Below are 20,868 nucleotides of genomic sequence, written 5' to 3' on the forward strand. Positions count from 1 at the left end.
GGAATTCTTGTGCCTGACTGGTGTATTTATTCAAAGATGTGCAAGGGTCAGACATGGCATGGGAAAAATTAAGCCTCTGTGCCGTATGCATGCATTCCTCAGCTATCTTAATTGCTGATCTCTAGAGTGGGGATTGATGTACACCTCTTAACCCTCTATCATCTCTGAGGTGCATGGCTTTGAAAGCAAGGAGGTTGTATTTGGGTGCTAGCAGAATCCCCCCCCCCCCCAGTTCCTAACAGGAACAGAACCCAAAACACAAATTGGGTATCTCTTTGAATTGTGGAAGGGACTGGTCTACAAGAACAGGAAAACTTGCTGTGCGAAAAATTATTTTTTCACTCTTTTGCTTACTGCTACAAGTTTCTGAGTCGAGACAGAGCTCTTAATTTGAGCTGAAATTAATGACTATCGGACCTTTCCCAATATCGTTGAGGGTGGACACTCACTGCTAGAGAAGAAGTGATTAGTGTTGTTGTCTAGTGAAGTAGACCATGGTTCACAAATGCCACAAATTTGGCAGACCTTTGAAGTGTCTTGAGGCTCTGTTTCAGTGCAGAAAGCGACTTTCTTGAATGTGTGTTTGTCGGGTGGTTGTTTTATTTCAAAACTTAAAAAAAACAACCACCCCAAAACAAATTTGCAAAGGGCTGTATTGGAATGTGGCAACGCCAGGTATGAAGTAACAGTAGCACTTTCAGCAAAAATATTCTGCTTTTTCCTCCCTCCCCATCTGCCCGGGGTGGGGCAGGCCAGTAAACAATACTAAGAATGAGCAGGAACTGTTGCTATGCCTTAAAACAGAACATCTTCCCAAACGATTATGCAAGGCTGCAGTGAAAACATCCTCTTAACTGAAGGTAGCAGGAGTGACCATAATTGGCTCTTTGTTTTTTGGTGTGGTATGCTTCCAACTTGCTCTAACATGTTTTGGCTCTGTGCATTGACTCAGGAGGAGTGTTGCTGCAATTAATCCAAGGCGGAAGGCTGCCTTGACAGATAGAACTGCCTCCAAGTTGAGCTGAATGTATATTTATGTTCTGGCTCTGGCATCTTGTGCTGTGTGTGTGTGTGTGTGTGTGTGTGTGTGTGTGTGTGTGTGTATACACTTGATGGAAGGAGGGTCCTCGAGTGTGTGCTTTAAAAAACGTCTGTGTGTTGTGCGGGGAGAAAGGCCTGTACAGTACGCAGCGCTAATGAAATATGAATGCAATAATAAATAACGATAATAAAAAAAAGTTTGGCCACTCACTGCAAGATGGGGCACATGTCTCTACTTGCCCAACTTTTGCTTACTTTTCCAAGCATTTTCCCACAGTTATCAGTGAACGAAATGGAATCCTCGTCTGCTTTCAATATGAAACATATTTAGGCTGCAATCCAACACTGTCTATTTAAAAAGCAAGCTAGACTCCCCCCCCCCTCCCCCCAATTCAGAGGCTGCATGCTGAGCTAAGCCGTGAGAAATGAATTTGCTTTTGAATTCTTTTCGCTCTCTCTCTCTCTTTCTCTTTTTTAAAGTCAGCGTTATGCCTTACACCTTGCAGTTGTTTACTTTTCTTTCAGGGAAGCTGTTTGTCTCTGCAAAAAAAAAAAAAAACCTAATTCCCTTCTTGCCACCCTTGCAAATGGATTGATAGCCAGTGCTAACAATGTCATTAGTCAGAAGGCAAACTTTAAGCTTATGAGTCACAACTTTCTTTTCTGCTGCCTGAGTTAGAGTCTTAAGAGTAATTTCCCTTCGCCCACGTCCCACGAAGCTAAGGTGACTGAACACTGACACCTGGTCACCAGAATATTTTGGCACGCTCCCAATGTGTAGGCTTGTGGAATTGTCCGGCTGAGAAACCAAGCTTGTTCATTGTGTGTGTGTGTCTAAATTTCTATCCCTCGTGGTCATTGTAAAAACTTCAGATTTTCCAACCACAACAATTTCAATCTTTGCATGACTACAGGACTCTTGGTATTTCTCTCTCTCTCTCTCTCCTTTTCTTTCTTTTTTCTTTTTAAAAAGACCATTTAAAACACAGATGACCACTCCAGATGTGTCATTTTAATTTGCAGAAAGATGAACCAGGATCTGCCTTGGCATCGTACACCTGCATGTCCCACAACTCTCACCAACGTTTTACAGCATGTTGTAGCTTGCCGTCTTGTAAAATACATCACTTAAGACTTGTAGCATTTGACGGTAGGCTTCGTAGAAAACTTCCCTCTCCCTGAATTGTCGTGGGTTGGTGTCTGTTTGTCCTTCCTCCTTGCCTGCCCCTCCCCATGCCACACTTTTAAATGAAGTTTTCTGAACTTGTGGGATGGAAGGAGGAGGGACACATGAAGAAAGTGTGATTAACTCTTGAAGATTTCTTTCTCTTTCTCTGCTCAAGGCTAGGGATAAAAGGTGCTTTGGTTTCGTTAGCATCCTCCTTGTCTGAATAAGTTTGGCTTGTGTACATCCCAAGTGTGCAGGTTGCAGTTAGCCTTTTTATTTCTTCCCTCTTACTCCAAATAGGTTGTGAAGTCCCCCACCCCTTTCCTTTTTCTTTTTAAGACTGCTTTATTCAGTTCTCTCCCTCCTCCTCCCCCCCCCCCTAGATTCACCCGTCCTTTCCTTTAGTTACCTGATACTTGTGGGAGCAGCAATGGCTTTGCCACAGACAAAGCGTTCAAAGAGGTGCTGAAAAGCAGAGTCCCTAGAGATTATGGTTCTGAACCTTGACAGTTACTATCCTTAGCAACCTGGATTTGGGCATGCAGAATGGGGAAATGTTGGGATCTTGCAAAAAAAAAAAAGAAAAAAAAAAGAAGGTTTTAACCCCCCCCCCATTTTTTTTAAAAAAATAAATCCTCCTCCTCCTTTGGGGGCCACTTTCCTTCCTTTACAGCGTGCTTAAGAAACCGCGGCGACATCTCAGCTGTGCAAGGCCTCAAACGGTGGATGCAGCCCTTCCTAGTTAAGAATGTGAGATGCATTAGCGATGACAAAGATAAAGAGACCTTTCACCTTAAATTGCTCGAGTCAGTCTGGATAAGGTAGCTTAGTCAGACTGGATAAGGTAGTTTAAGCAGCTGCAAGAGGATCACATTTGTCTCGGCTGTAATCTATTGCCTATTTATGTTTAGAGGAGCACATGATTGCCAGGAAGATGCGTGCAGAGTCGTTTCTCCAAAGCACGCTCTAATAAAAAGACAGTGAGCCTCATTACCATGATTTCTATTTCTATTTCTATTTTTAAATACTAACATGGTGTCTTTTGCTCTCTTTACAGAGATCCTACACGTTGCTCGTTGAAGCCTGGGATTACAGTAACGACAGTGTTAGTAAGTATGCACATGGCCTTTTTTGTGTGTCTCCTCCTTTCGCCACCAAGCTGTCTAAGAGCAAGCAGCAAGGACAGCTTAAATAGAGGAAGGGGCTGGATCTTTGCAGAGATTCTGGGTCGGAAGAGGTATGCACTGATCCTTTATGGGAAGGGACAAATGGAAGGGTACGAACCAGCCCCCTCAAACCTGGGACCCTCCTGGTGTTTTGTAGTTCAAAACCTCTAGGCAGTTCCAGGTTGGAGGCTGGTGTGGAGCTTGTCTGTTTCAGCCTGAAATTCCCTGCAGGAGACAAGCTTAAGGTAAAGGGACTCCTGACCATTAGGCCCAGTCGTGGCTGACTCTGGGGTTGTGGCGCTCATCTCACTTTATTGGCCGAGGGAGCCAGCGTACAGCTTCCAGGTCATGTGGCCAGCATGACTAAGCCGCTTCTGGCGAACCAGAGCAGCGCACGGAAACACCGTTTACCTTCCCACCAGAGCGGTACCTATTTATCTACTTGCACTTTGATGTGCTTTCAAACTGCTAGGTTGGCAGGAGCAGGGACCGAGCAACGGGCGCTCACCCCGTCGCGGGGATTCGAACTGTCGACCTTCTGATTGGCAAGCCCTAGGCTTTGTGGTTTAGACCACAGCGCCACCCGTGTCCCTAGAAGACAAGCTTAAATTCCCCTAATTCCAGGGTGAGCTTCACTTGAGATGGTCTGCACACAGCGTGGGTTGCCCAGTAAAATGGCAGCTGCCTGAGTCTCTAACCTGGAAAGACCCATCTGTTTGGAGAAGCAATCTCCATGCTTTGTTAGAATCCACCAGTAGACCATTGGTCGGTTGGTTCATTTCCAGTATTAGGATGATGGTGGGGAATGCCCCCAGAAAATCACAAGTGTGCTGCGAGTCAAGCTGAAATCCACAGATCTCCATGCAAGTGGAAGTTCTTTGGTGACTGAAAGCAATGCTATTCAGCCTCCAGAGAGGCCAGGGTAGTCTTCCAACAGCATCTCAGTTTGACATCAGCAACAATGGCGCTACTTCAGTCATTTCTGTGCATGAGATTACGAGCAGTCGGCCCTGCCATTTCTCGTAAGGCTGCAAAATTGTGTGAAAATAAACAGGTTTTGCAGTGGACTCGTAGGTGCTGTCGATTCTGAATTTCTAACAAACAAGTGTGCTTTATAAAAATGCCGCTTCAAAGAAACCATTCTGCAGAATCCTTTTCATCTTTAAAATTTGCTTCATATCCCCTTTCCATGACTCAAGGGGCATCCAAACTAGTGCCCCCCAGATCTTGCTGGATTCGCACTCGCATTCACCCCATCTGAACACCCTTTGTTTGCGACCCATGTGCTCCACAAACATCCTACAGCCCCTTCATGCAGTTTTGTTGTGCGAGCTCCAATTTACAGATGACCTTTTGGCGGCTCCCAAAGCATACCACAATCACGGACATTGCGTGATTCCCACATAGCAGGAAAAAATGGACAGTGGGAATGGCACTGTGTTGAGATGAGTTTGGCTAAACTGCCATCGAAACGTGCTGCTTAATGGGCGTTTGATGAGATCCCTTTTCCCATAGAGATGCTTTGGATCCCAAACGCCTTGTGAGTTGAATGTTTTGGCCCCCGAACGCCACAAACCCAGAAGTGAGTGTTCCGGTTTGCGAACATTCTTTGGAAACTGAACGTCCAACTTGACTTCTGATTGGCTGCAGGAGCTTCCTGCAACCAATCGGAAGCCACGCCTTGGTTTCTGAACATTTTGGAAGTCGGACAGACTTCCAGAACGCATTCTGTTCGACTTCCGAGGTACCACTGTATTGGTTGCATCTGTAGCTGCCCTTTCTTTTCAGAGGTAAATGAGAGCTTGCGGTACCTTCTCCAGATAGGCCCCAGCCTTATCTCTTGCTGCTGACACTGCAACTGCCTGGTGTCTTAAAAGGCTGCTTGCTATTGGCATCCTGGCTTGTGCTCAGAAGTTGACGGTTTTCTCAGTCTTGCTGCTGCCCTTCTTAAACCATGAATATTTGACAGTATTGTCTGTCGTGACTGTTTGCACCGAGTTGGGCGGAACATTCTACTTGGGTTTCCCCTGTGGAGGCTAAAAGTATTCCAACTTTTTCAGGCTTTGCATACAAAAATGGCTGCACGGCTAGGATACAGGCAGGCCAAGTGACATGGCCAAAATACGTACTTCCATTGCACAGAATAGTTTTCCTAACATATATGAAGTGCTTAGAGTAATTGTGCTTGACCTTAAGAGAGTCCTGTAAATCTGGTGTTGCTACTATTCATATATCACAGATGTGGATCATTTTATAGGGAAGAAAACTCAAATGATGTGCTCATTGTAAAACTCTTCTCTCCTATCCATGCAATCTTGGTCATTCTCTTCCCCAAATCATTGTGCAAAATTATCTTCCAGGGAAAGCTGTCTTAGCAGCGCCTGTCCAAATGGGTTTTGTTAGAAGCAGCTTATTAAGGTATCGCCATAAAGATAAAAAGAAAACAAAAGACGTTGTTATGGTACTGCAAAAAGAGTCACCCAAACACTTTGGTTCCAGAATCAAGTGCATCTTACAATGGACACTGGTGACATTAGATGATTGATGGCACACAGATATACATGCTTATGTTAACCTCAAATGGAAAACAGGAGAAATCTTTTACAGGTGTTTCTGCATTGACCCCTGTGAGGAAATGCCTGCGTTTGAAAGACGCTGTTGTTTGCCGGAGGATCCCAGTTCTTTTCATTCAGAGCCTTTACTATCTCTCCTTTGAATAGATCTCATCTTTATTTCATGAAACCGAAATTTCCAAAGCTTCACAATGAGCCCTTTCTTTCGTCTTAACATTCTGGAGGCAAAAGATGTCCTCCAACCAAAATGTCAAAATGCATTTTCTGAACCAGAAATGTTTGACCCAGTTCAGATGTGGCCCTGCATATGTTTGCAATTTAAACTTGCAATAGATTGAGCATTGTATATTTTAAGGGGATCAGACTAGAGATCCCTTACAATGAAGAACGCCTCCTCTCTCTTTTTGTTTTGTCTCTTATTTACTACTGGCAAACATTTACCAGAACTTGCTGGTGAATAGAGAACAATTTTCCTGCTTTTTGCTCAATTTCTAGAGTATTTTACAGATGCCTGGTGTGCTCTGATTTGCAATGCATGTGTTGCCCCATGCTGAAAGTGATTAACTTGGATAACCCTTTTTTTTTTTAATTGCAAACCTCAAACTTGGCTAGTTAAAGAATCGCAGAACTGTAGGGCTGTAGGAAGAGTTATTTAGTTCAACCCCCTGCAATGTAGGAATCTTTTCCCCAACTTGAGGCTTGAACCCATGGCCCTGTGATTAAGAGCCTCATGCTCTACTGACTGAGCTATTCCAGGTGAGATGGTGAACACCAGTCTCCTAAACCAAATCCATAGGAACAGCTGGAAATAGTTAAGGGTGTGTCTTGAGGATGGGGGTCCTGTGGCCCTACCAGATGTTTTGGGACAACCATTGGCCATGTTGCCTGGGGCTGTTCAGAACTGGAGTCCAGTAATATCCGAAGAGCTGCAGACTCTCCATGTAGCCTGTCTGTCTAGTCTTGCATCCTGTTTACAGCAGCATCCGGCCAGTTACTTCCGGGAAGTCCTTACGCAGGCATGGAGTCAACAGCTCAGCAACAGCAAAGATGCCCTCTTATTCAACGCCTGGGGAATCTCAAAAAGCCCAGAAATATCTGTTATTGCCAGGTTAGCCAACGAGAATGCATCTCTGTGTGCCATTGCTGTGGTTTTCAGCTGTGCCATCCTTGTCCTTTGAGAACGTAACTGGACCACCGCTGCTCAGATGTCAGTGGCCCAGAGATGGAAAGAAGACAAGAGTCCCTATCAGAGAAGAATGGCAGAATAAGTTGATGGACTATCCTGAATTGGCAAAAACAACCAGAAGAATCAGAAACTGGGATGACCAAAATTTTAATAAGGAATGGGGGAAATGCATAATTTCCCTTAAAAAGCATTGTAAACAATTAAAATCATTAGTAGGATTGGAATAAGACTTGTAGTTCAATGTTGAATTTGGGGTATAATGGAGATTTAAAAGATTTGGATTAATAGAAAAGATACAAGAGGAAAAGATTAATATAAGGATCCACAAAGGAGAGGAGGGAAGTTCTTTAAAATTCTCTTTTTATGTTGGTTGTTGGATAATTGATTGTAAATTTCTACGATCTGAAAAGCTAAACTATAAAGAAAAAAGAGAACGTAACTGGACTTAGGGTGGACCACCCTGTTAAGAACGGTACACAAATATGTGTGTTTATCGGTTTGGGGGCTGAAGTGAGGCAATAATAAATAACCACTAATGGATGAGAGCTTGGGAGGGCTTTCTTCAGATGCTTTCTGGCCTTCGTCTTCAAGCAGAAACTGCTGGATGTGCTCGCAAAGTTTGGTTGAAGTCTTGCCTTTCCTAATGCTATCTTTTGCCATCATCATCACTGCCACCTCCTCTGGCCCTTGGCAGCTGTTCTTAGCTGACCAGGGCAGTGGTCATTGATGGACTATGCCAAAGAGAGCTTCCTCCAGTGTTTTACTTGTTGCTGCTATGTCTGAGAAGCCATTCTGAAGATGGGACTCGTCTGAAGAAATAACTCCAAGCTCTCTTGTTCTGCCTTCTGATTCTGTAGCGTAGGAACAAATGTTTGGTCAGGATTTCTCCATAAATTGACGTCAAGGCACTATATCCTGAAGATTCGTAGGTTTTTAGTGCAATGCATTGGTTTGTCCTCTGTAAGAGCAGGACTTTCAGGAGTCGGTACGTTTGTTCTCCATCTTGAGTTGTGTGGTTGGATACAGTTCAGTGCCGTATTGAACTTCGGCAGCATGTTAGACGGAGGTGTGTGCAGACCCGCGTATCTGAAACCTGTTGTGAGGGTCATAAAGGGGAAATGGCAGACGCATTTCTGAAAGCCAGTTCCTGATGAGACCCAACTAAAGTGCCTATTCTACTCAGGGCTAGGTTTCAGCATTGAAGATGTGAAGTCGCAGCGCTGCTGTAGGAATGATGATATGCACGGGTCTTTAGAACAGGTTACAAAGTACTGTATTTTTTGCTCTACAAGACACACTTTTCGCCTCCTAAAAAGTAAGGGGAAATGTGTGTGCGGCTTATGGAGCAAATGCAGGCTGCACAGCTATCCTGGAAGCCAGAAGAGCAAGAGGGATCGATGTGCATCCATCCCTCTTGCTCTTCTGGCTTCCTGGATAGCCGCACAAAGCCTCTTGAGTGCAGTGGGAGCTCTCCTCCCTCTTTGCTCAAGAGGCTTTGCGTTGCTTTCTTGTTTCTTGTTTTCCTCCTCTAAAAACTAGGTGCGTCTTCTGGTCGGGTGCGTCTTATAGAGCAAAAAATACGGTACCCATTTCACAACTGAGAGACTACAGTGGTACCTCGGGTTACAGACGCTTCAGGTTACAGATGCTTCGGGTTACAGACTCCGCAAACCCAGAAATAGTACCTCAGGTTAAGAACTTTGTTTCAGGATGAGAACAGAAATCACATAGTGGCGATGCGGCAGTTTTTTCAGCGCTGGAAGGGAGCTGTGGTTTAATCTGTAGCATCCACAGGGATATTTTGAAGGACCTTGGATAGCCAGGTTGGAGAAGGCTGCTCTCTGAGGCCTGAAAGAGCTGCTGCCTTCCAGGGGAGGCGATATCAGGCTACGTTGGACCAATGATTGTGACTCTGTGTATTATCTAAATTGGCTTCCTGTATTTCACCTCCTCCACAGTTGCAGCCGGTCACATTAACTGCGTTATCTTATTCGGGCTCCCTCCCTTCACCCCCGCCAGTTCGCCAGTAGCTCCTCCTAAAAGCCTGACACGACTCACCTAGTTTGTTCATTCATATATGGGATTTATTTATATCCACCTTCCCTCCAAGGAGATCAAAGTGGCGCACGTCGTTTTTCTCCCCCATTTACCTTCCCTGCAACCCTGTGCAATAGGTTTTAGGCCGATGGACTATGCCTGCTCTAAGGCCACCTAGTGAGTTTCCTGGCTGAATAGGGATTTTGAACCCTGGTCTCTCAGCTCTAACCAGTGTACCACACTGCACTGAGTTGCATGAGCTTGCTCCCTGTTAACACCCAGTCTTCCAGCGCACTGGAGCTGAAACTGCATCACATGGACAAAAGCCTTACTGTGGTTTCTGTGATTCTTGCACAGGCTATGCAGGGTTTGCAAAGGGAAGCCAAAAGCGTATTCCTGGGAATGTAAATCCTTCCCCGCCCCCTTCATTCAGTTCCTAATTGCTGCAGTTCCTCCTTTTTTACCCCTTTGATTCAAATCATATGATTCCTGTGTGCGGAACAATGAGAACTGTAAGGATCGCTTTCTCTCCAGGCTGGCTGGCTTGACTCTTTGCACTGTCTGCCGCCATGGGATTGCCAGTCCTTAACCTTCCATCCTTGCGGCCCGGTAATGGCAGGTTTGTACAACTCTGAACTAATTTCCTTTTGGTTTCGTGCACGCTGCCAAGCGGGGAGAGGGAGCGAGGAATATGTGGAAAATCCTACCAAAGCTGCTTACGAGAGTGTCCTTGGTGGTGGTGGTTGTTGCTGCTTCCCCCTGTGTGGTTGCTAATAACTGGCCAGTAATGCCACATCCCAGGAGTCACTTTTCTCTGTGACGCCGCATGATCCCACTTAGCTTTCCCTGGGCAGAGAAGTGTGCGAAGAAGCATCGGTGTGAACTGGTCCATATGAGTGTGGACGTGGGTGGCGCTGTGGTCTAAACCACTGAGCCTCTTGGGCTTGCCAATCAGAAGGTCGGCAGTTCGAATCCCCACGATGGAGTGAGCTCCGGTTGCTCTGTCCCAGCTCCTGCCATCCTAGCAGTTCGAAAGCACGCCTGTGCAAGTAGATCAATAGGAAGGTAAATGGCACTTTGGTGCACTCTGGTTTCCATCACGGTGTCCCATTGTACCAGAAGCAGTTTAATCATGCTGGCCACATGACCCGGAAAGTTGTCTGTGGACAAACGCCAGCTCCCTTAGCCTGAAAGCGAGATGAGCGCTGCAACCCCATAGTCGCCTTTGACTGGGCTTAATCGTCCTTTACCTTTTTACCTTTGCTAATGAGTATGCTGAGTCAGGCCACTGGTTCTGCCTAGCTTAGTATTGTCAGCACTGGCTGGAAGCATCTCTCCGGTTCAGACAAGGGATTCTCCCAGTGCTGCCAGGAGATGGCAAGGATTGAATGCAGGAACATGGGGGCTCTCTGGCCCTACCCCAAAAGAGTCAGCAGTGGCCTTTGGTTGACAGCAGGAGCTGGAAAACAAGGCCTGGTGCTGGCTGCAAATGCATAGTACTTATTTCATGCTGGGTTTGCAAATAGTCTGTAACTGGCGCTAATTTGAGAGTGGGGCGGGAGACCATTTATGCCTTGCATGGTGATTTGCACCAGCATACAGATCCTTTCCCTGGAACCTGGAAGGCAAGCAAGACAAATGATTTCATATATCGTTGTTGTTGTAAACCGATGGAATTTATTTTGAAGGCTGGCATAGAAGTACCTTAAGTAAAAGAGTGTTCTATCCCGAACGATCTTTCTTTGAAAAGCGGATGTATAGCGTCTATTCACCTTTTTCTCTCCCATACCCTTCAACATTTCTCCGATGAAAATGGGGACGTCCTAAGGAAAAGTGGGAGTGACACGGGTGGCGCTGTGGGTTAAACCACAGAGCCTAAGACTTGCAGATCAGAAGGTCCGCGGTTTGAATCCCCATGACGGGGTGAGCTCCCATTGCTCGGTCCCTGCTCCTGCCAACCTAGCAGTTCGAAAGCACGTCAAAGTGCAAGTCGATAAATAGGTACCACTCCGGCGGGAAGGTAAACAGCGTTTCCGTGCGCTGCTCTGGTTCACCAGAAGTGGCTTAGTCATGCTGGCCACATGACCTGGAAGCTGTACGCCGGCTCCCTCAGCCAATAAAGCGAGATGAGCACCACAGCCCCAGAGTCGGCCACGACTGGACCTAATGCTCAGGGGTCCCTTTACCTTTACCTTTAAGGAAAAGCGGGAGATATCGGAAACTGGGATGGCTTCTGTAAATATGGGGCTACCCCTGGAAAATAGAGACACTTCAAGGCTCTGCTCTCCCCCAGTGGCGTAGCGTGGGGGGTGCAGGGGGGGGCTGGCCACACCGGGCGCAACATCTGGGGGTTAGGGTTAGGGGGTGCAAATCCACGGGTTAGGGGGCGCAAATTACTTGCCTTGCCCCGGGTGCTGACAACCCACGCTCCCCCACTGCCCTGCTTCTCAAAACAGAGCTTGTTTCAGTGGTGGCTTACATTTAAAAGGCCCTGGGTTCAGGTCCTGCTGCTGAAACCTCGTCCTATTGAAAGGTTCTCAGCTTGTCAAGCTGGGAAAGATCCTGGCTTTGGGACACTGGAAAGCCACCACAGTCTTATGGAGTAGAAAACTCAGTAAACAAGAACAACAGCCCTAGTCCTTCTGAGTCAGGGGGAAACTTGACTTCATGGGCATTCCTCATTTTGTTTAATATTTTGGATACTGCCCTGCTGCCACCTTACTTATACCTAAGCAATGTTGCCAGCTAGCATGGATGCTTTCGCCCTCATATCTTTCCCTTCTCCCTCCCTTAGTCTACAGAGGCAGCTCTTGGCTGTTTTATGATAGATTTTCTGTCTGCAGTCCAGCAGGTTGTAAGGTGCTGTCAGATCATTGAAGTCTCGAGGCCGGGCTAGCAAGCGAAATACCACAGATACGTACCAGGTCCCAGGCACGTGTGAAATATTAGTGTTTTTGCTGGTCTGTTGCGTCGCTGTTTTGGGTTTTCTTGAAAAGTTTGGGAGGCTGTCCTAGAACCAGAGTGTCTTTGAAGGAGATTCCAGGGGAATCTTTGCTTCCTTGTCCAGTGCAATAAAAAGAATTTTTAGCCCTGGCTACTACGACTAAAAAGGAGGGGGTAATTTAACACGACGGCTTGCTTTCGCAGTGGGTGGGGGCAGAGAAAACCTGAAAACCAGGTGAACTTCTGAAGGTGGAGTGCCAATGTCACCGCTTGGCTCAGAAGGGAAAGTGTTTCCAGCTTATACCTGCCTGGCAGGAAATCTCTAGCATGAATCTTGCCCAGAGCAAATAGGGTTTTGCAACACTTCTACTGTAGTTGGCCTGAGGGCGTTTATAAGTCAGATGTGAAACGATATCTTGCAGATGGGTGAATAATCAGAACAAAGTTCAGGGCATTTGCAAGCAGAGAGTTTTACATTCTTGTTGTTGCAGAGTACAACCTCTCCTGCCTTTTGCTTTCCTCTGGTTGTGAAGAAGCCATTTTTCTCTTGGGCTTTGCACCGGTGCTCTGGCTTAGAGGTTTTAAAGCGAGCATTTCTTGGCATCTTAGAGTAGGGCTGGGCAATATCTGGTTTTTGACATCGCGATAAATCACCAGCCAAACACCGCGATACAACAATATATTGTGATGTCTGAAATAAGGGTGGAGTTATGTAGAGGCATTGAGTAGCTGACTTCACGTTTTTTCCCCACGTTGATATTTTTGTATGGCACACGCAATATATTGCCAGGTCAAAAGTTATGAAACCAATATCATGATATGGACTTCAAACTGGTTTTGGACAATATATCGCTCACTCCATATGAGAGAGCCACAACCATCCTCTGTGGATACAGTTCAGGGCTAAATAGACTTGTGAAATATGGACCACTTATAAGTGCCATCTCCAGCTCTTCGAAAGATACCATCAGTGGTGTCTCCAAAAAATTTTACACATCAGTTGGGAAGACAGGTGAACTAATGCCAGTGTACTGGAAGAAGCAATGATCACCAGTGTTGAAGCAATGATTATTCAACATCAACTTTGTTGGACTGGTCATGGTCGGATGCCTGATTATCGTCTTCCAAAGCAACTACAGTGGTACCTCAGGTTAAGTACTTAATTCGTTCTGGAGGTCTGTTCTGAAACTGTTCTTAACATGAAGCACCACTTTAGCTAATGGGGCCTCCTGCTGCTGCTGTGCCGCCGGAGCATGATTTCTGTTCTCATCCCGAAGCGAAGTTCTTAACCCGAGGTACTATTTCTGGGTTAGTGGAGTCTGTAAACTGAAGCGTATGTAACCTGAAGCATATGTAATCCAAGGTACCACTGTACTCTATTCCGAACTCAAGAATGGAAAGCATAATGCTGGTGGTCAACAAAAGAGATTTAAAGACTCTCAAGGCAAATCTAACAAAATGTAGTATAAACACTGACAACTGGGAAACACTGGCCTGCAAGTGCTCCAATTGGAGAACAGCCTTTACCAAAGGTGTCATGGGCTTTGAAGACTCTCGAACTCAGGACGAAAGGGAGAAATGTCCTAAGAGGAAGGCATGCTTGGCAAATCCACACCATGATCAACTCCCGCCCCGAAGCCTATGTCCCCACTGTGGAAGAACATGTGGATCCAGAATTGGCCTCCACAGTCACTTATGGACTCACTGTTAAAACTGTGTTCATGGAAGACAATCTTACTCAGCTACAAGCAATCGCCAAAGAAAAAGAAGATAAGGGCAGCTTCCTATGTGCTTACGGCTTCAGTCTGCGTGCGCATAATGGGAATTGGCATAGCTAGTAAAAGGGGGAAAAAAGGAAGTATGTTTAAAAAGATGAAACGTTTAATATCCTCCACTCATTAGATTGTTATGCCTTCAGGCAGGGCCTGCATCTTACTTTGATAGCGGTGCCTAAATCTTCAAGACAGATGATAATGTGGAGTTTAAATATTAATAAGTGCTATCCCACAGTCAGATTAATCTTGTGCAAATAGTCCTCGTAGTGGTTTTGGCGATGTTGGGTAAATGAGGCAACGCTTAGTGCTTGCCCATCTGCATAAACACTCAGCAGCCGGCAACAGTTTCAGTTGCTGCCGTGTGCAGAAACCATGCAATGTGTGTGCTTGTTGCACAGGGTTGTGGATCCCTATTTTGTGTAGAAGAAAACCATGTACAGTCGTACCTTGGAAGTCAAACGGAATCCGTTCCAGAAGTCCATTCGACTTCCAAAACATTTGGAAACCAAAGCGTGGCTTCGGATTGGCTGCAGGAAACTCGGGGACATTCGGGTTCCAAAGAACATTCGCAAACCAGGGCACTCACTTCCAGGTTTGCAGCGTTCAGGAGCCAAAACGTCTTAAGTACCAAGGGGTTTGGGATCCAAGGTACGACTGTACTGGCATCCATGAAGGGACAAGTGTGTGTATCAGCCCTGAGCTTTGAAGGAAAGTCATCTCTCCAGGCTTCTTCGCTCAGCTGTGCTGCACTTTGGTGGGGATATTTCTGTGTATCCTGGCTTAATCTCGCTGATTCTTCTTCCTTTGGGGGGTGGGTCCATTCATATGAAAAGGAGTGCCGCAACAGAGACCTGCAGGCTGCTCTTTCCCTTCTGATTTCTGTTTTCTTCCTCCCTTAAGACGCCGACAGCATCATCGAAAAGGCATCTCACTCTGGGATGATCAACCCGAGCCGCCAGTGGCAGATATTGAAGCAGAACGCAGGTGTGGCTCACTTCGAATACCAGATCCGGGTCACTTGCGACGAGCACTACTACGGCTTTGGCTGCAACAAGTTTTGCCGGCCGAGAGATGACTTTTTTGGGCACTACACCTGCGATCAGAACGGCAACAAAACGTGCTTGGAAGGCTGGATGGGTCTGGACTGTGACAAAGGTTTGTGATGCCCGTGTTATGTTCCCTGGGTATTGTATGGCGCTAGAAGTCAGGGAGCACCAAAGATAATTTTTGTTCCCCTTAATTCCAGGCAAGCTGAGGGCAAACAGGTCAGCTATTTAACCGAGAGTCCCGCACCATCCCAAGCAAAGTTGGAGGGTTCTTAGGCCTCGTTTAACGATGCATGATAATGGGTCTTGCAACCTCAATTTAGTGCAGTGTTTCTCAAACTTGGGTCTCTGGCTTTTGTTGCACTACAGCTCCCATCATTCCTAGCTGGCAGAAACCAGCGGTCTGGGATGATGGGAGTTGTAGTCCAAAAACAGCTGGAGACCCCAGGTTGGAGAAAAACTGATTTCGTGGCTCAATGTAACAGAGGTTTTTGAATGGTGGAGACCGAGATGGAAGTATTCAGAGTTGTACTAGAGGAATCCGTCTTCTACTGAGTCCGGCAATTGGTCCATGTAGCTTAGTAGTCATCTACCTGCTGCCAGTCAAAATTGGAAACAAGATACAGGTAAGAATGGAGGCCCAGCAGTAGAACTCCCATCATCCCTGGCCATGCAACAGGGGCTGATGGGACCTATAGTCCTAACAGTATCCCTAGGGCCACAAATTTCCCACCCCTGGTATAAGGCAGCTACATGACAGTAAATCAGATACGTTTCATAGTGTGAAGAAGCAAGGTTTCTTCTTTTCTGATAGTGAAGCTTCAAAGAAAGGTGCTTGCTCAAGGGAAAGGTTCTTTTTAGGTTATGAGCCTAAATAACACTCAGCTGTGGGGCTGTGCCTTTTCACTTTCAAATGCAAATCGGTTTGCAATGAGGAGAAGGTAGGGGTGGATCTGCGGTAGAACATTTTGGCTCTTTTGAAAGGGAATGGACTCTCTTCCTGAGGAAACGTGGAGACTTATAATGTATATGTTGGAAAGAGAGTTTTTCGCACATCACGGGAGGCTTTTGAAAACGGGACTTAAATTTCTGCTCCAGGGATGATGGAGTTGCTGTCATGAGACATTACCTACCCAGTTTCTCTTCCAGTAGACTTGATCCAAGGGACCTGTTTAAACCTTGGATTTGGTAGGATTACAGTACTAGCGGGAGATTAAAACGTTCCCACGAGGGGCGAGAGTCCAGGCAAAAGGTCTCTTGTGCTGTTCGGGGGAGGGGGACCCCAAACCCACCCTTCTAATCCCCCCTTCTTCTCTCCACAGCCATCTGTCGTCAGGGTTGCAGCCCCAAACACGGTTCTTGCAAAATTCCCGGAGAGTGCAGGTAAACCAAACAAATCTTCCTTTGGCTAAGCAATCGTAACTTTTCAAATTAAACAGGGGGCTGTCTAGCCGGGGGAAGGGAGGGAGGGAGGGAGGGAGGAAGAAACGCTACCCCTTCTTACCGCTGCATTATGAAATGTTTAATTGCGTGTTCTCCATTCCCGGCGTCAGTGAGGTGAAACGTTTCCCTCGCTCGAAATGCCCAGCATCTCTCCGTGTTGGGCATGGAGGCGAGAGGCCAAATGCATTTGTGGATGTTTCGCAATGAGCTGCGGCCGAAATTCTTCACAAACTCTCCCACCCCCCCACCCCCCGTGTGCAAAATCTGCTGATCGAGGCATTTTCCTCTACAGTGTGTTTAATTACATGACTTGCTTTCATCCCTCCCTCCCCATTCCCTCAACTTTGTCCCCCATCAATAGGCAAAAGTTGAGCATTCTTTAGAATAGGATTAATGCAGCCTCTTGGTTCCTCTGGTCTTGGGAGCCAGACTTGGGAGTGATGAGAGGTTAATAGCTTGGATGGAATCCTGTCTGTAGATACCGATGAAGGCAGAGTCCTTTGCCGTAGTCTTTTGAAGTTGAAGTCTCTTCTCTTTTGGCCAGCAGACAAGGAGAAAGGGAGGGAGAGAGAGGTGGAGCTTGGATATAGCCAGACAGTATAAGGGATCCAGCTAGAAAGCCAAGAATCTCATCTGCATGTATTTCTAATAATCGGTTTTCGCTTTCGTATCCAGGTAGGGTTTCTGGATGATGTTGGGGTTATGTAATCCTTGTTTGTATAAGGCCACTGCTTTGTTTTTATTTTTTTAAGGCCAGCGTAATTATCTGTCTCTTGCATAAGCATCAACCTTCTTAGCTCATGCAGCCTGCTATGGTGTCACAGATCCCACAGGGTAGAATTTAATTCTCAGGGGTTGGTTTCCCCACTTTGCTGGACACAGAACTGGACACAGAAACGTGGGCTGTCACCCAACCAGGCCGAGCTTCTCCAGTCCTTTGAGCCCAGTTCCGGCGTCTGCTTCCTCTGCTACGTCCTGCGACGCTGAGTTCCGCAGACCCAGAGTGGTGAATCCACCCTGTTGTCGTGCGATGAAATACAAAGCCTTAAATAGGGAAGGTTTAGGGACAGTGGGTGTGGGAAGGAGGGAGTTGTCCAGCCCTAGGAGTAAATACAGTGGTACCTCGGGTTACAGATGCTTCAGGTTACAGACTCCGCTAACCCAGAAATAGTACCTCAGGTTAAGAAATTTGCTTTAGGATGAGAACAGAAATCGTGCTCCGGCATCAGCGGGAGGCCCCATTAGCTAAAGTGGTGCTTCAAGTTAAGAACAGACCTCCGGAACGAATTAAGTACTTAACCAGTGGTTCCACTGTACATTCTTTCTGCGGCACCCCTGTGGGGTTCAGGAGCCGAGTTATGTCACCCCTTGCCTGCAGAGCCGGCAGCGCCTTACCCTTTTTTGAACACCCTCCCTTGTGGAGTGTTCCCTCAGCCTCCTCTCCCCTCTCCTTGGGAGTCCTTTGGACAGCTGCTGCCCCAAAGAGCGTTGCCTCCTCACACTGCCCCACAGGGGCCAGGGAAGCACCCCACCCCCCCGGCCAGCCCCAGAGGCATCATTCACCTGGGATGCTTGTAGCCAGGGCTCCTGCAACAAACAGCCATGCAGAGACACGAGAGGGCATCAGAGGAGGGAGGGAAGAAAAGGACAGAGGCCAGTATGCCCGCGGCACCCCTTACCATCATTCGCGGCACCCTAGGGTGCCACGGCACACTGGTTGAAAGCCCCTGTGTTATGTGCCTTGGTTGTACATGCTGCTGCAGGCTGTGATTCTGCCTGGAAGAAATGCTCATGAGTCTGTGCAGTATTTGGGGTGGCACACCTCCCTTTGCCAGTGTCTGAGCACTTGCCTGCATGGGCAAGGGGGTGCTTCCCCTGTGATGCTGCCACTCCCCGTGGCTGGATGTGATGGTTCAAACGTTTCGAGCAACAGCTCAGACGAGACGCAATATTCGCATATAGCAGAGGGGGTCTTGGAGAGACATCGTTGCGGCAGTCATGTGCCGCAGCACCTGTGTCCCCATCCCTAGGGTTGTGGTTGTGCCAGCGTCACAGCATCTCCTTGGTCTTGAGTTCATTTCCCAGCTTCTCCAGGTATTGCTCGGAGTGGATTCTGTGTCTAAAGTTCTGGAGAACTGCTGTCATTCAGGGTAGACGGTGACCCAAGCCCACCCCGAATTGGCTGCATCACAGGGGTTGGACTTACATGACCTTTTGCCCGCCTACAATTCTATGAGCTAACTGGAACAATGCTCTGACTTGTGTATATGTTCGAATATGGTGTTGGTTGGTTGTCTGCAGTCCAAAGGGGACTAATGTTCTTAGGTAATAATAATAATAATTTATTATTTATACCCCACCCATCTGGCTGGGCTTCCCCAGCCACTCTGGGTGGCTTCCAACAAAACACTAAAATACAATAACCTATTAAACATTAAAAGCGTCCCTAAACAGGGCTGCCTTCAGATGTCTTCTAAAAGTTTGGTAGTTCTTTTTCTCTTTGACATCTGGTGGGAGGGCGTTCCACAGGGCGGGTGCCACTACCGAGAAGGCCCTCTGCCTGGTTCCCTGTAACTTGGCTTCTTCCAGCGAGGGATCCCCCAGAAGGCCCTCGGCGCTGGACCTCAGTGTGTATGTGTGTGTTTTTCATGGAAAAAGCCTTTCCCCCATGGTCTCCAGCCCATCCCGGTAGCATTCACTTTTGTGAGTGTGCCTCACCTGAAACCAGATTTCTATAGCCCCATGCCCTGTCACCAAAATTACAGTCTTCGCATGGGTTCAAACACTGGTGGCAATGCATACAGATTTTTGATTTCCCTCTCCCAGCTGGGGAGATCAGGCAATTTTCTTACGCTGGTCGTGGGGCTGGCAGAAAGCTGGTTTGTTGATGTTTCCTTGTAGCATAGGAGACTTTTGGAGGTGGCCTCCCCATCTTGTGCCACACTTGGACAGCTCTGTCCCGTTTCAGCCGCTCCCCTGGCATATCCCTGCTGCGCTTGTGGCTCTCTGCCCAAATCCAAATGGCACCTCAGGCGACAGAGCTCAGGTTACGTGCTTTGAAATGGAGCAAGTTTGGGGCACGCATGTTGTGTGCGCAACTCGAGCACGCCAAAGGAGCTGAGATCCGCTTGAACCCTTATGGCGTGCCGTTCCAAAATGGGGGGTTTGCTTTGCTCCTCCGCCCTGCAAACCTGGTAAGGCCCGCTTCTTTCCAACCCTTGAGAACATACATGAATCACTCCTAGATAAGGGCGATGTAAAAATCTGACCAGCCCTGATAACAGAAGAGAGGCTTGTGTGTGTATGTGTGTGTTGTGTGTTTCGGTTGGGCTGCAGTGTTTTGTTCGCCCCCATTTTTGTCTGGGCCGGAGACCAGCTTGCTGCCTAAGCTGGAGCCAGCGCTCCCAGAGATTTGTGCTTCTGTCATCCATCTGAAAGTGCCTTATGGGGTTTGCCCACATTCCTCGCTAGCCAGAACAACAGGCTTTGTTTCCAGAGTTCAAGCCTTCCTCTGTCTCTCACCTCCCACTCTCTGCCCAGACATGCTCTAGCGCCCTTATTTACTTAAGGTGCAATTTTCCCACACTTCCTTTGCAAAGTTCTCCAGCGATGTTGCTGTCCTTCCTGATACCCCAGCCTCAATTATATTCTTGGACTCGGAGGGAAACAAGATTATAACTCTTTTTCCATTAAGTTTGGGGGGGGGGGGGGAGTCAGGGAATGAGTCACGGTCTCTTTAATGTTGCAAATGTGATCGTTTAAAAACAAGAATTTTCAAAACCGGCTAGATCTGAAAGAAGAACGCATAGAAGAGTCTGACTCCCTCCCCACCCCTGCCCCAAATTTCGTTTTGGAAGCCACTCGCGGCAGAAGAAGACGGTCTGATTTTTTTAAAAAAATAAAAATAAAAGCCCTGTATGTGAGCCAGGCTATGAGAATGCGATTGTGTTATGTTGTTAACGCAGAAAGACTTAATAAATGCTTCGGGCTAAAATTAGCACTGCTTTGTTTTTTTGCTTTCTTTCTTAAATTGGCTGGCGTTTGCTTCTTTGGAACAGATCTATCAAGATGGGCTGTGCCTAGCATTTAAAAGTAGAATTTCGGGGGTGGGCGGGCGTTTGGAGACCCTCTAAAGCGGTGGTGTCCAAACTTTTTTCAAAGAGGGCCAGATTTGATGAAGTGAGGGCCGGCCAAAGTTGTTTAGCTTTTTTAAAGGATTTTGCCCCAAAGTTGTTGATTGATTGAAGTTTTTGAGCTTATTTTAGGATTTTATCCCAAAGTTGTTGAGCTGTTTTTAGGATTTGGCCCCCTGGGCCAGACTTTGAACATGCCTGCTGTAAAGAAATGATTGCTCCTCCATCTCTGAGCAGGGTGTACTGCGAAGGCTACTGACTCTCTGCTTGTCCACACTTCTGTTTAAAGCTTGCAGAGTTCAGGCTGAGAAAAGAATCTATAATTTTTGTATTCTTTGTGACTTCCATATCAAAAAG

At 46.9% G+C, this 20,868-nt stretch overlaps 1 protein-coding gene across 1 annotated transcript in view; it reads left to right on the forward strand.

The window, feature by feature from the left end:
- JAG1 (jagged canonical Notch ligand 1) overlaps positions 1 to 20,868 on the forward strand; it is a 67,830-nt gene that overhangs the window by 14,736 nt on the left and 32,226 nt on the right. The window contains exons 3-5 of the mRNA XM_081906042.1: positions 3,267 to 3,318; positions 14,790 to 15,044; positions 16,258 to 16,318. Coding sequence (XP_081762168.1) covers positions 3,267 to 3,318; positions 14,790 to 15,044; positions 16,258 to 16,318 — 368 coding nt within the window. The remainder of the gene's footprint in view (positions 1 to 3,266; positions 3,319 to 14,789; positions 15,045 to 16,257; positions 16,319 to 20,868) is intronic.

This window comes from Podarcis melisellensis, assembly GCF_964234715.1.
Source record: "Podarcis melisellensis genome assembly, chromosome: 3".
Taxonomy (NCBI): Eukaryota; Metazoa; Chordata; class Lepidosauria; order Squamata; family Lacertidae; genus Podarcis; species Podarcis melisellensis.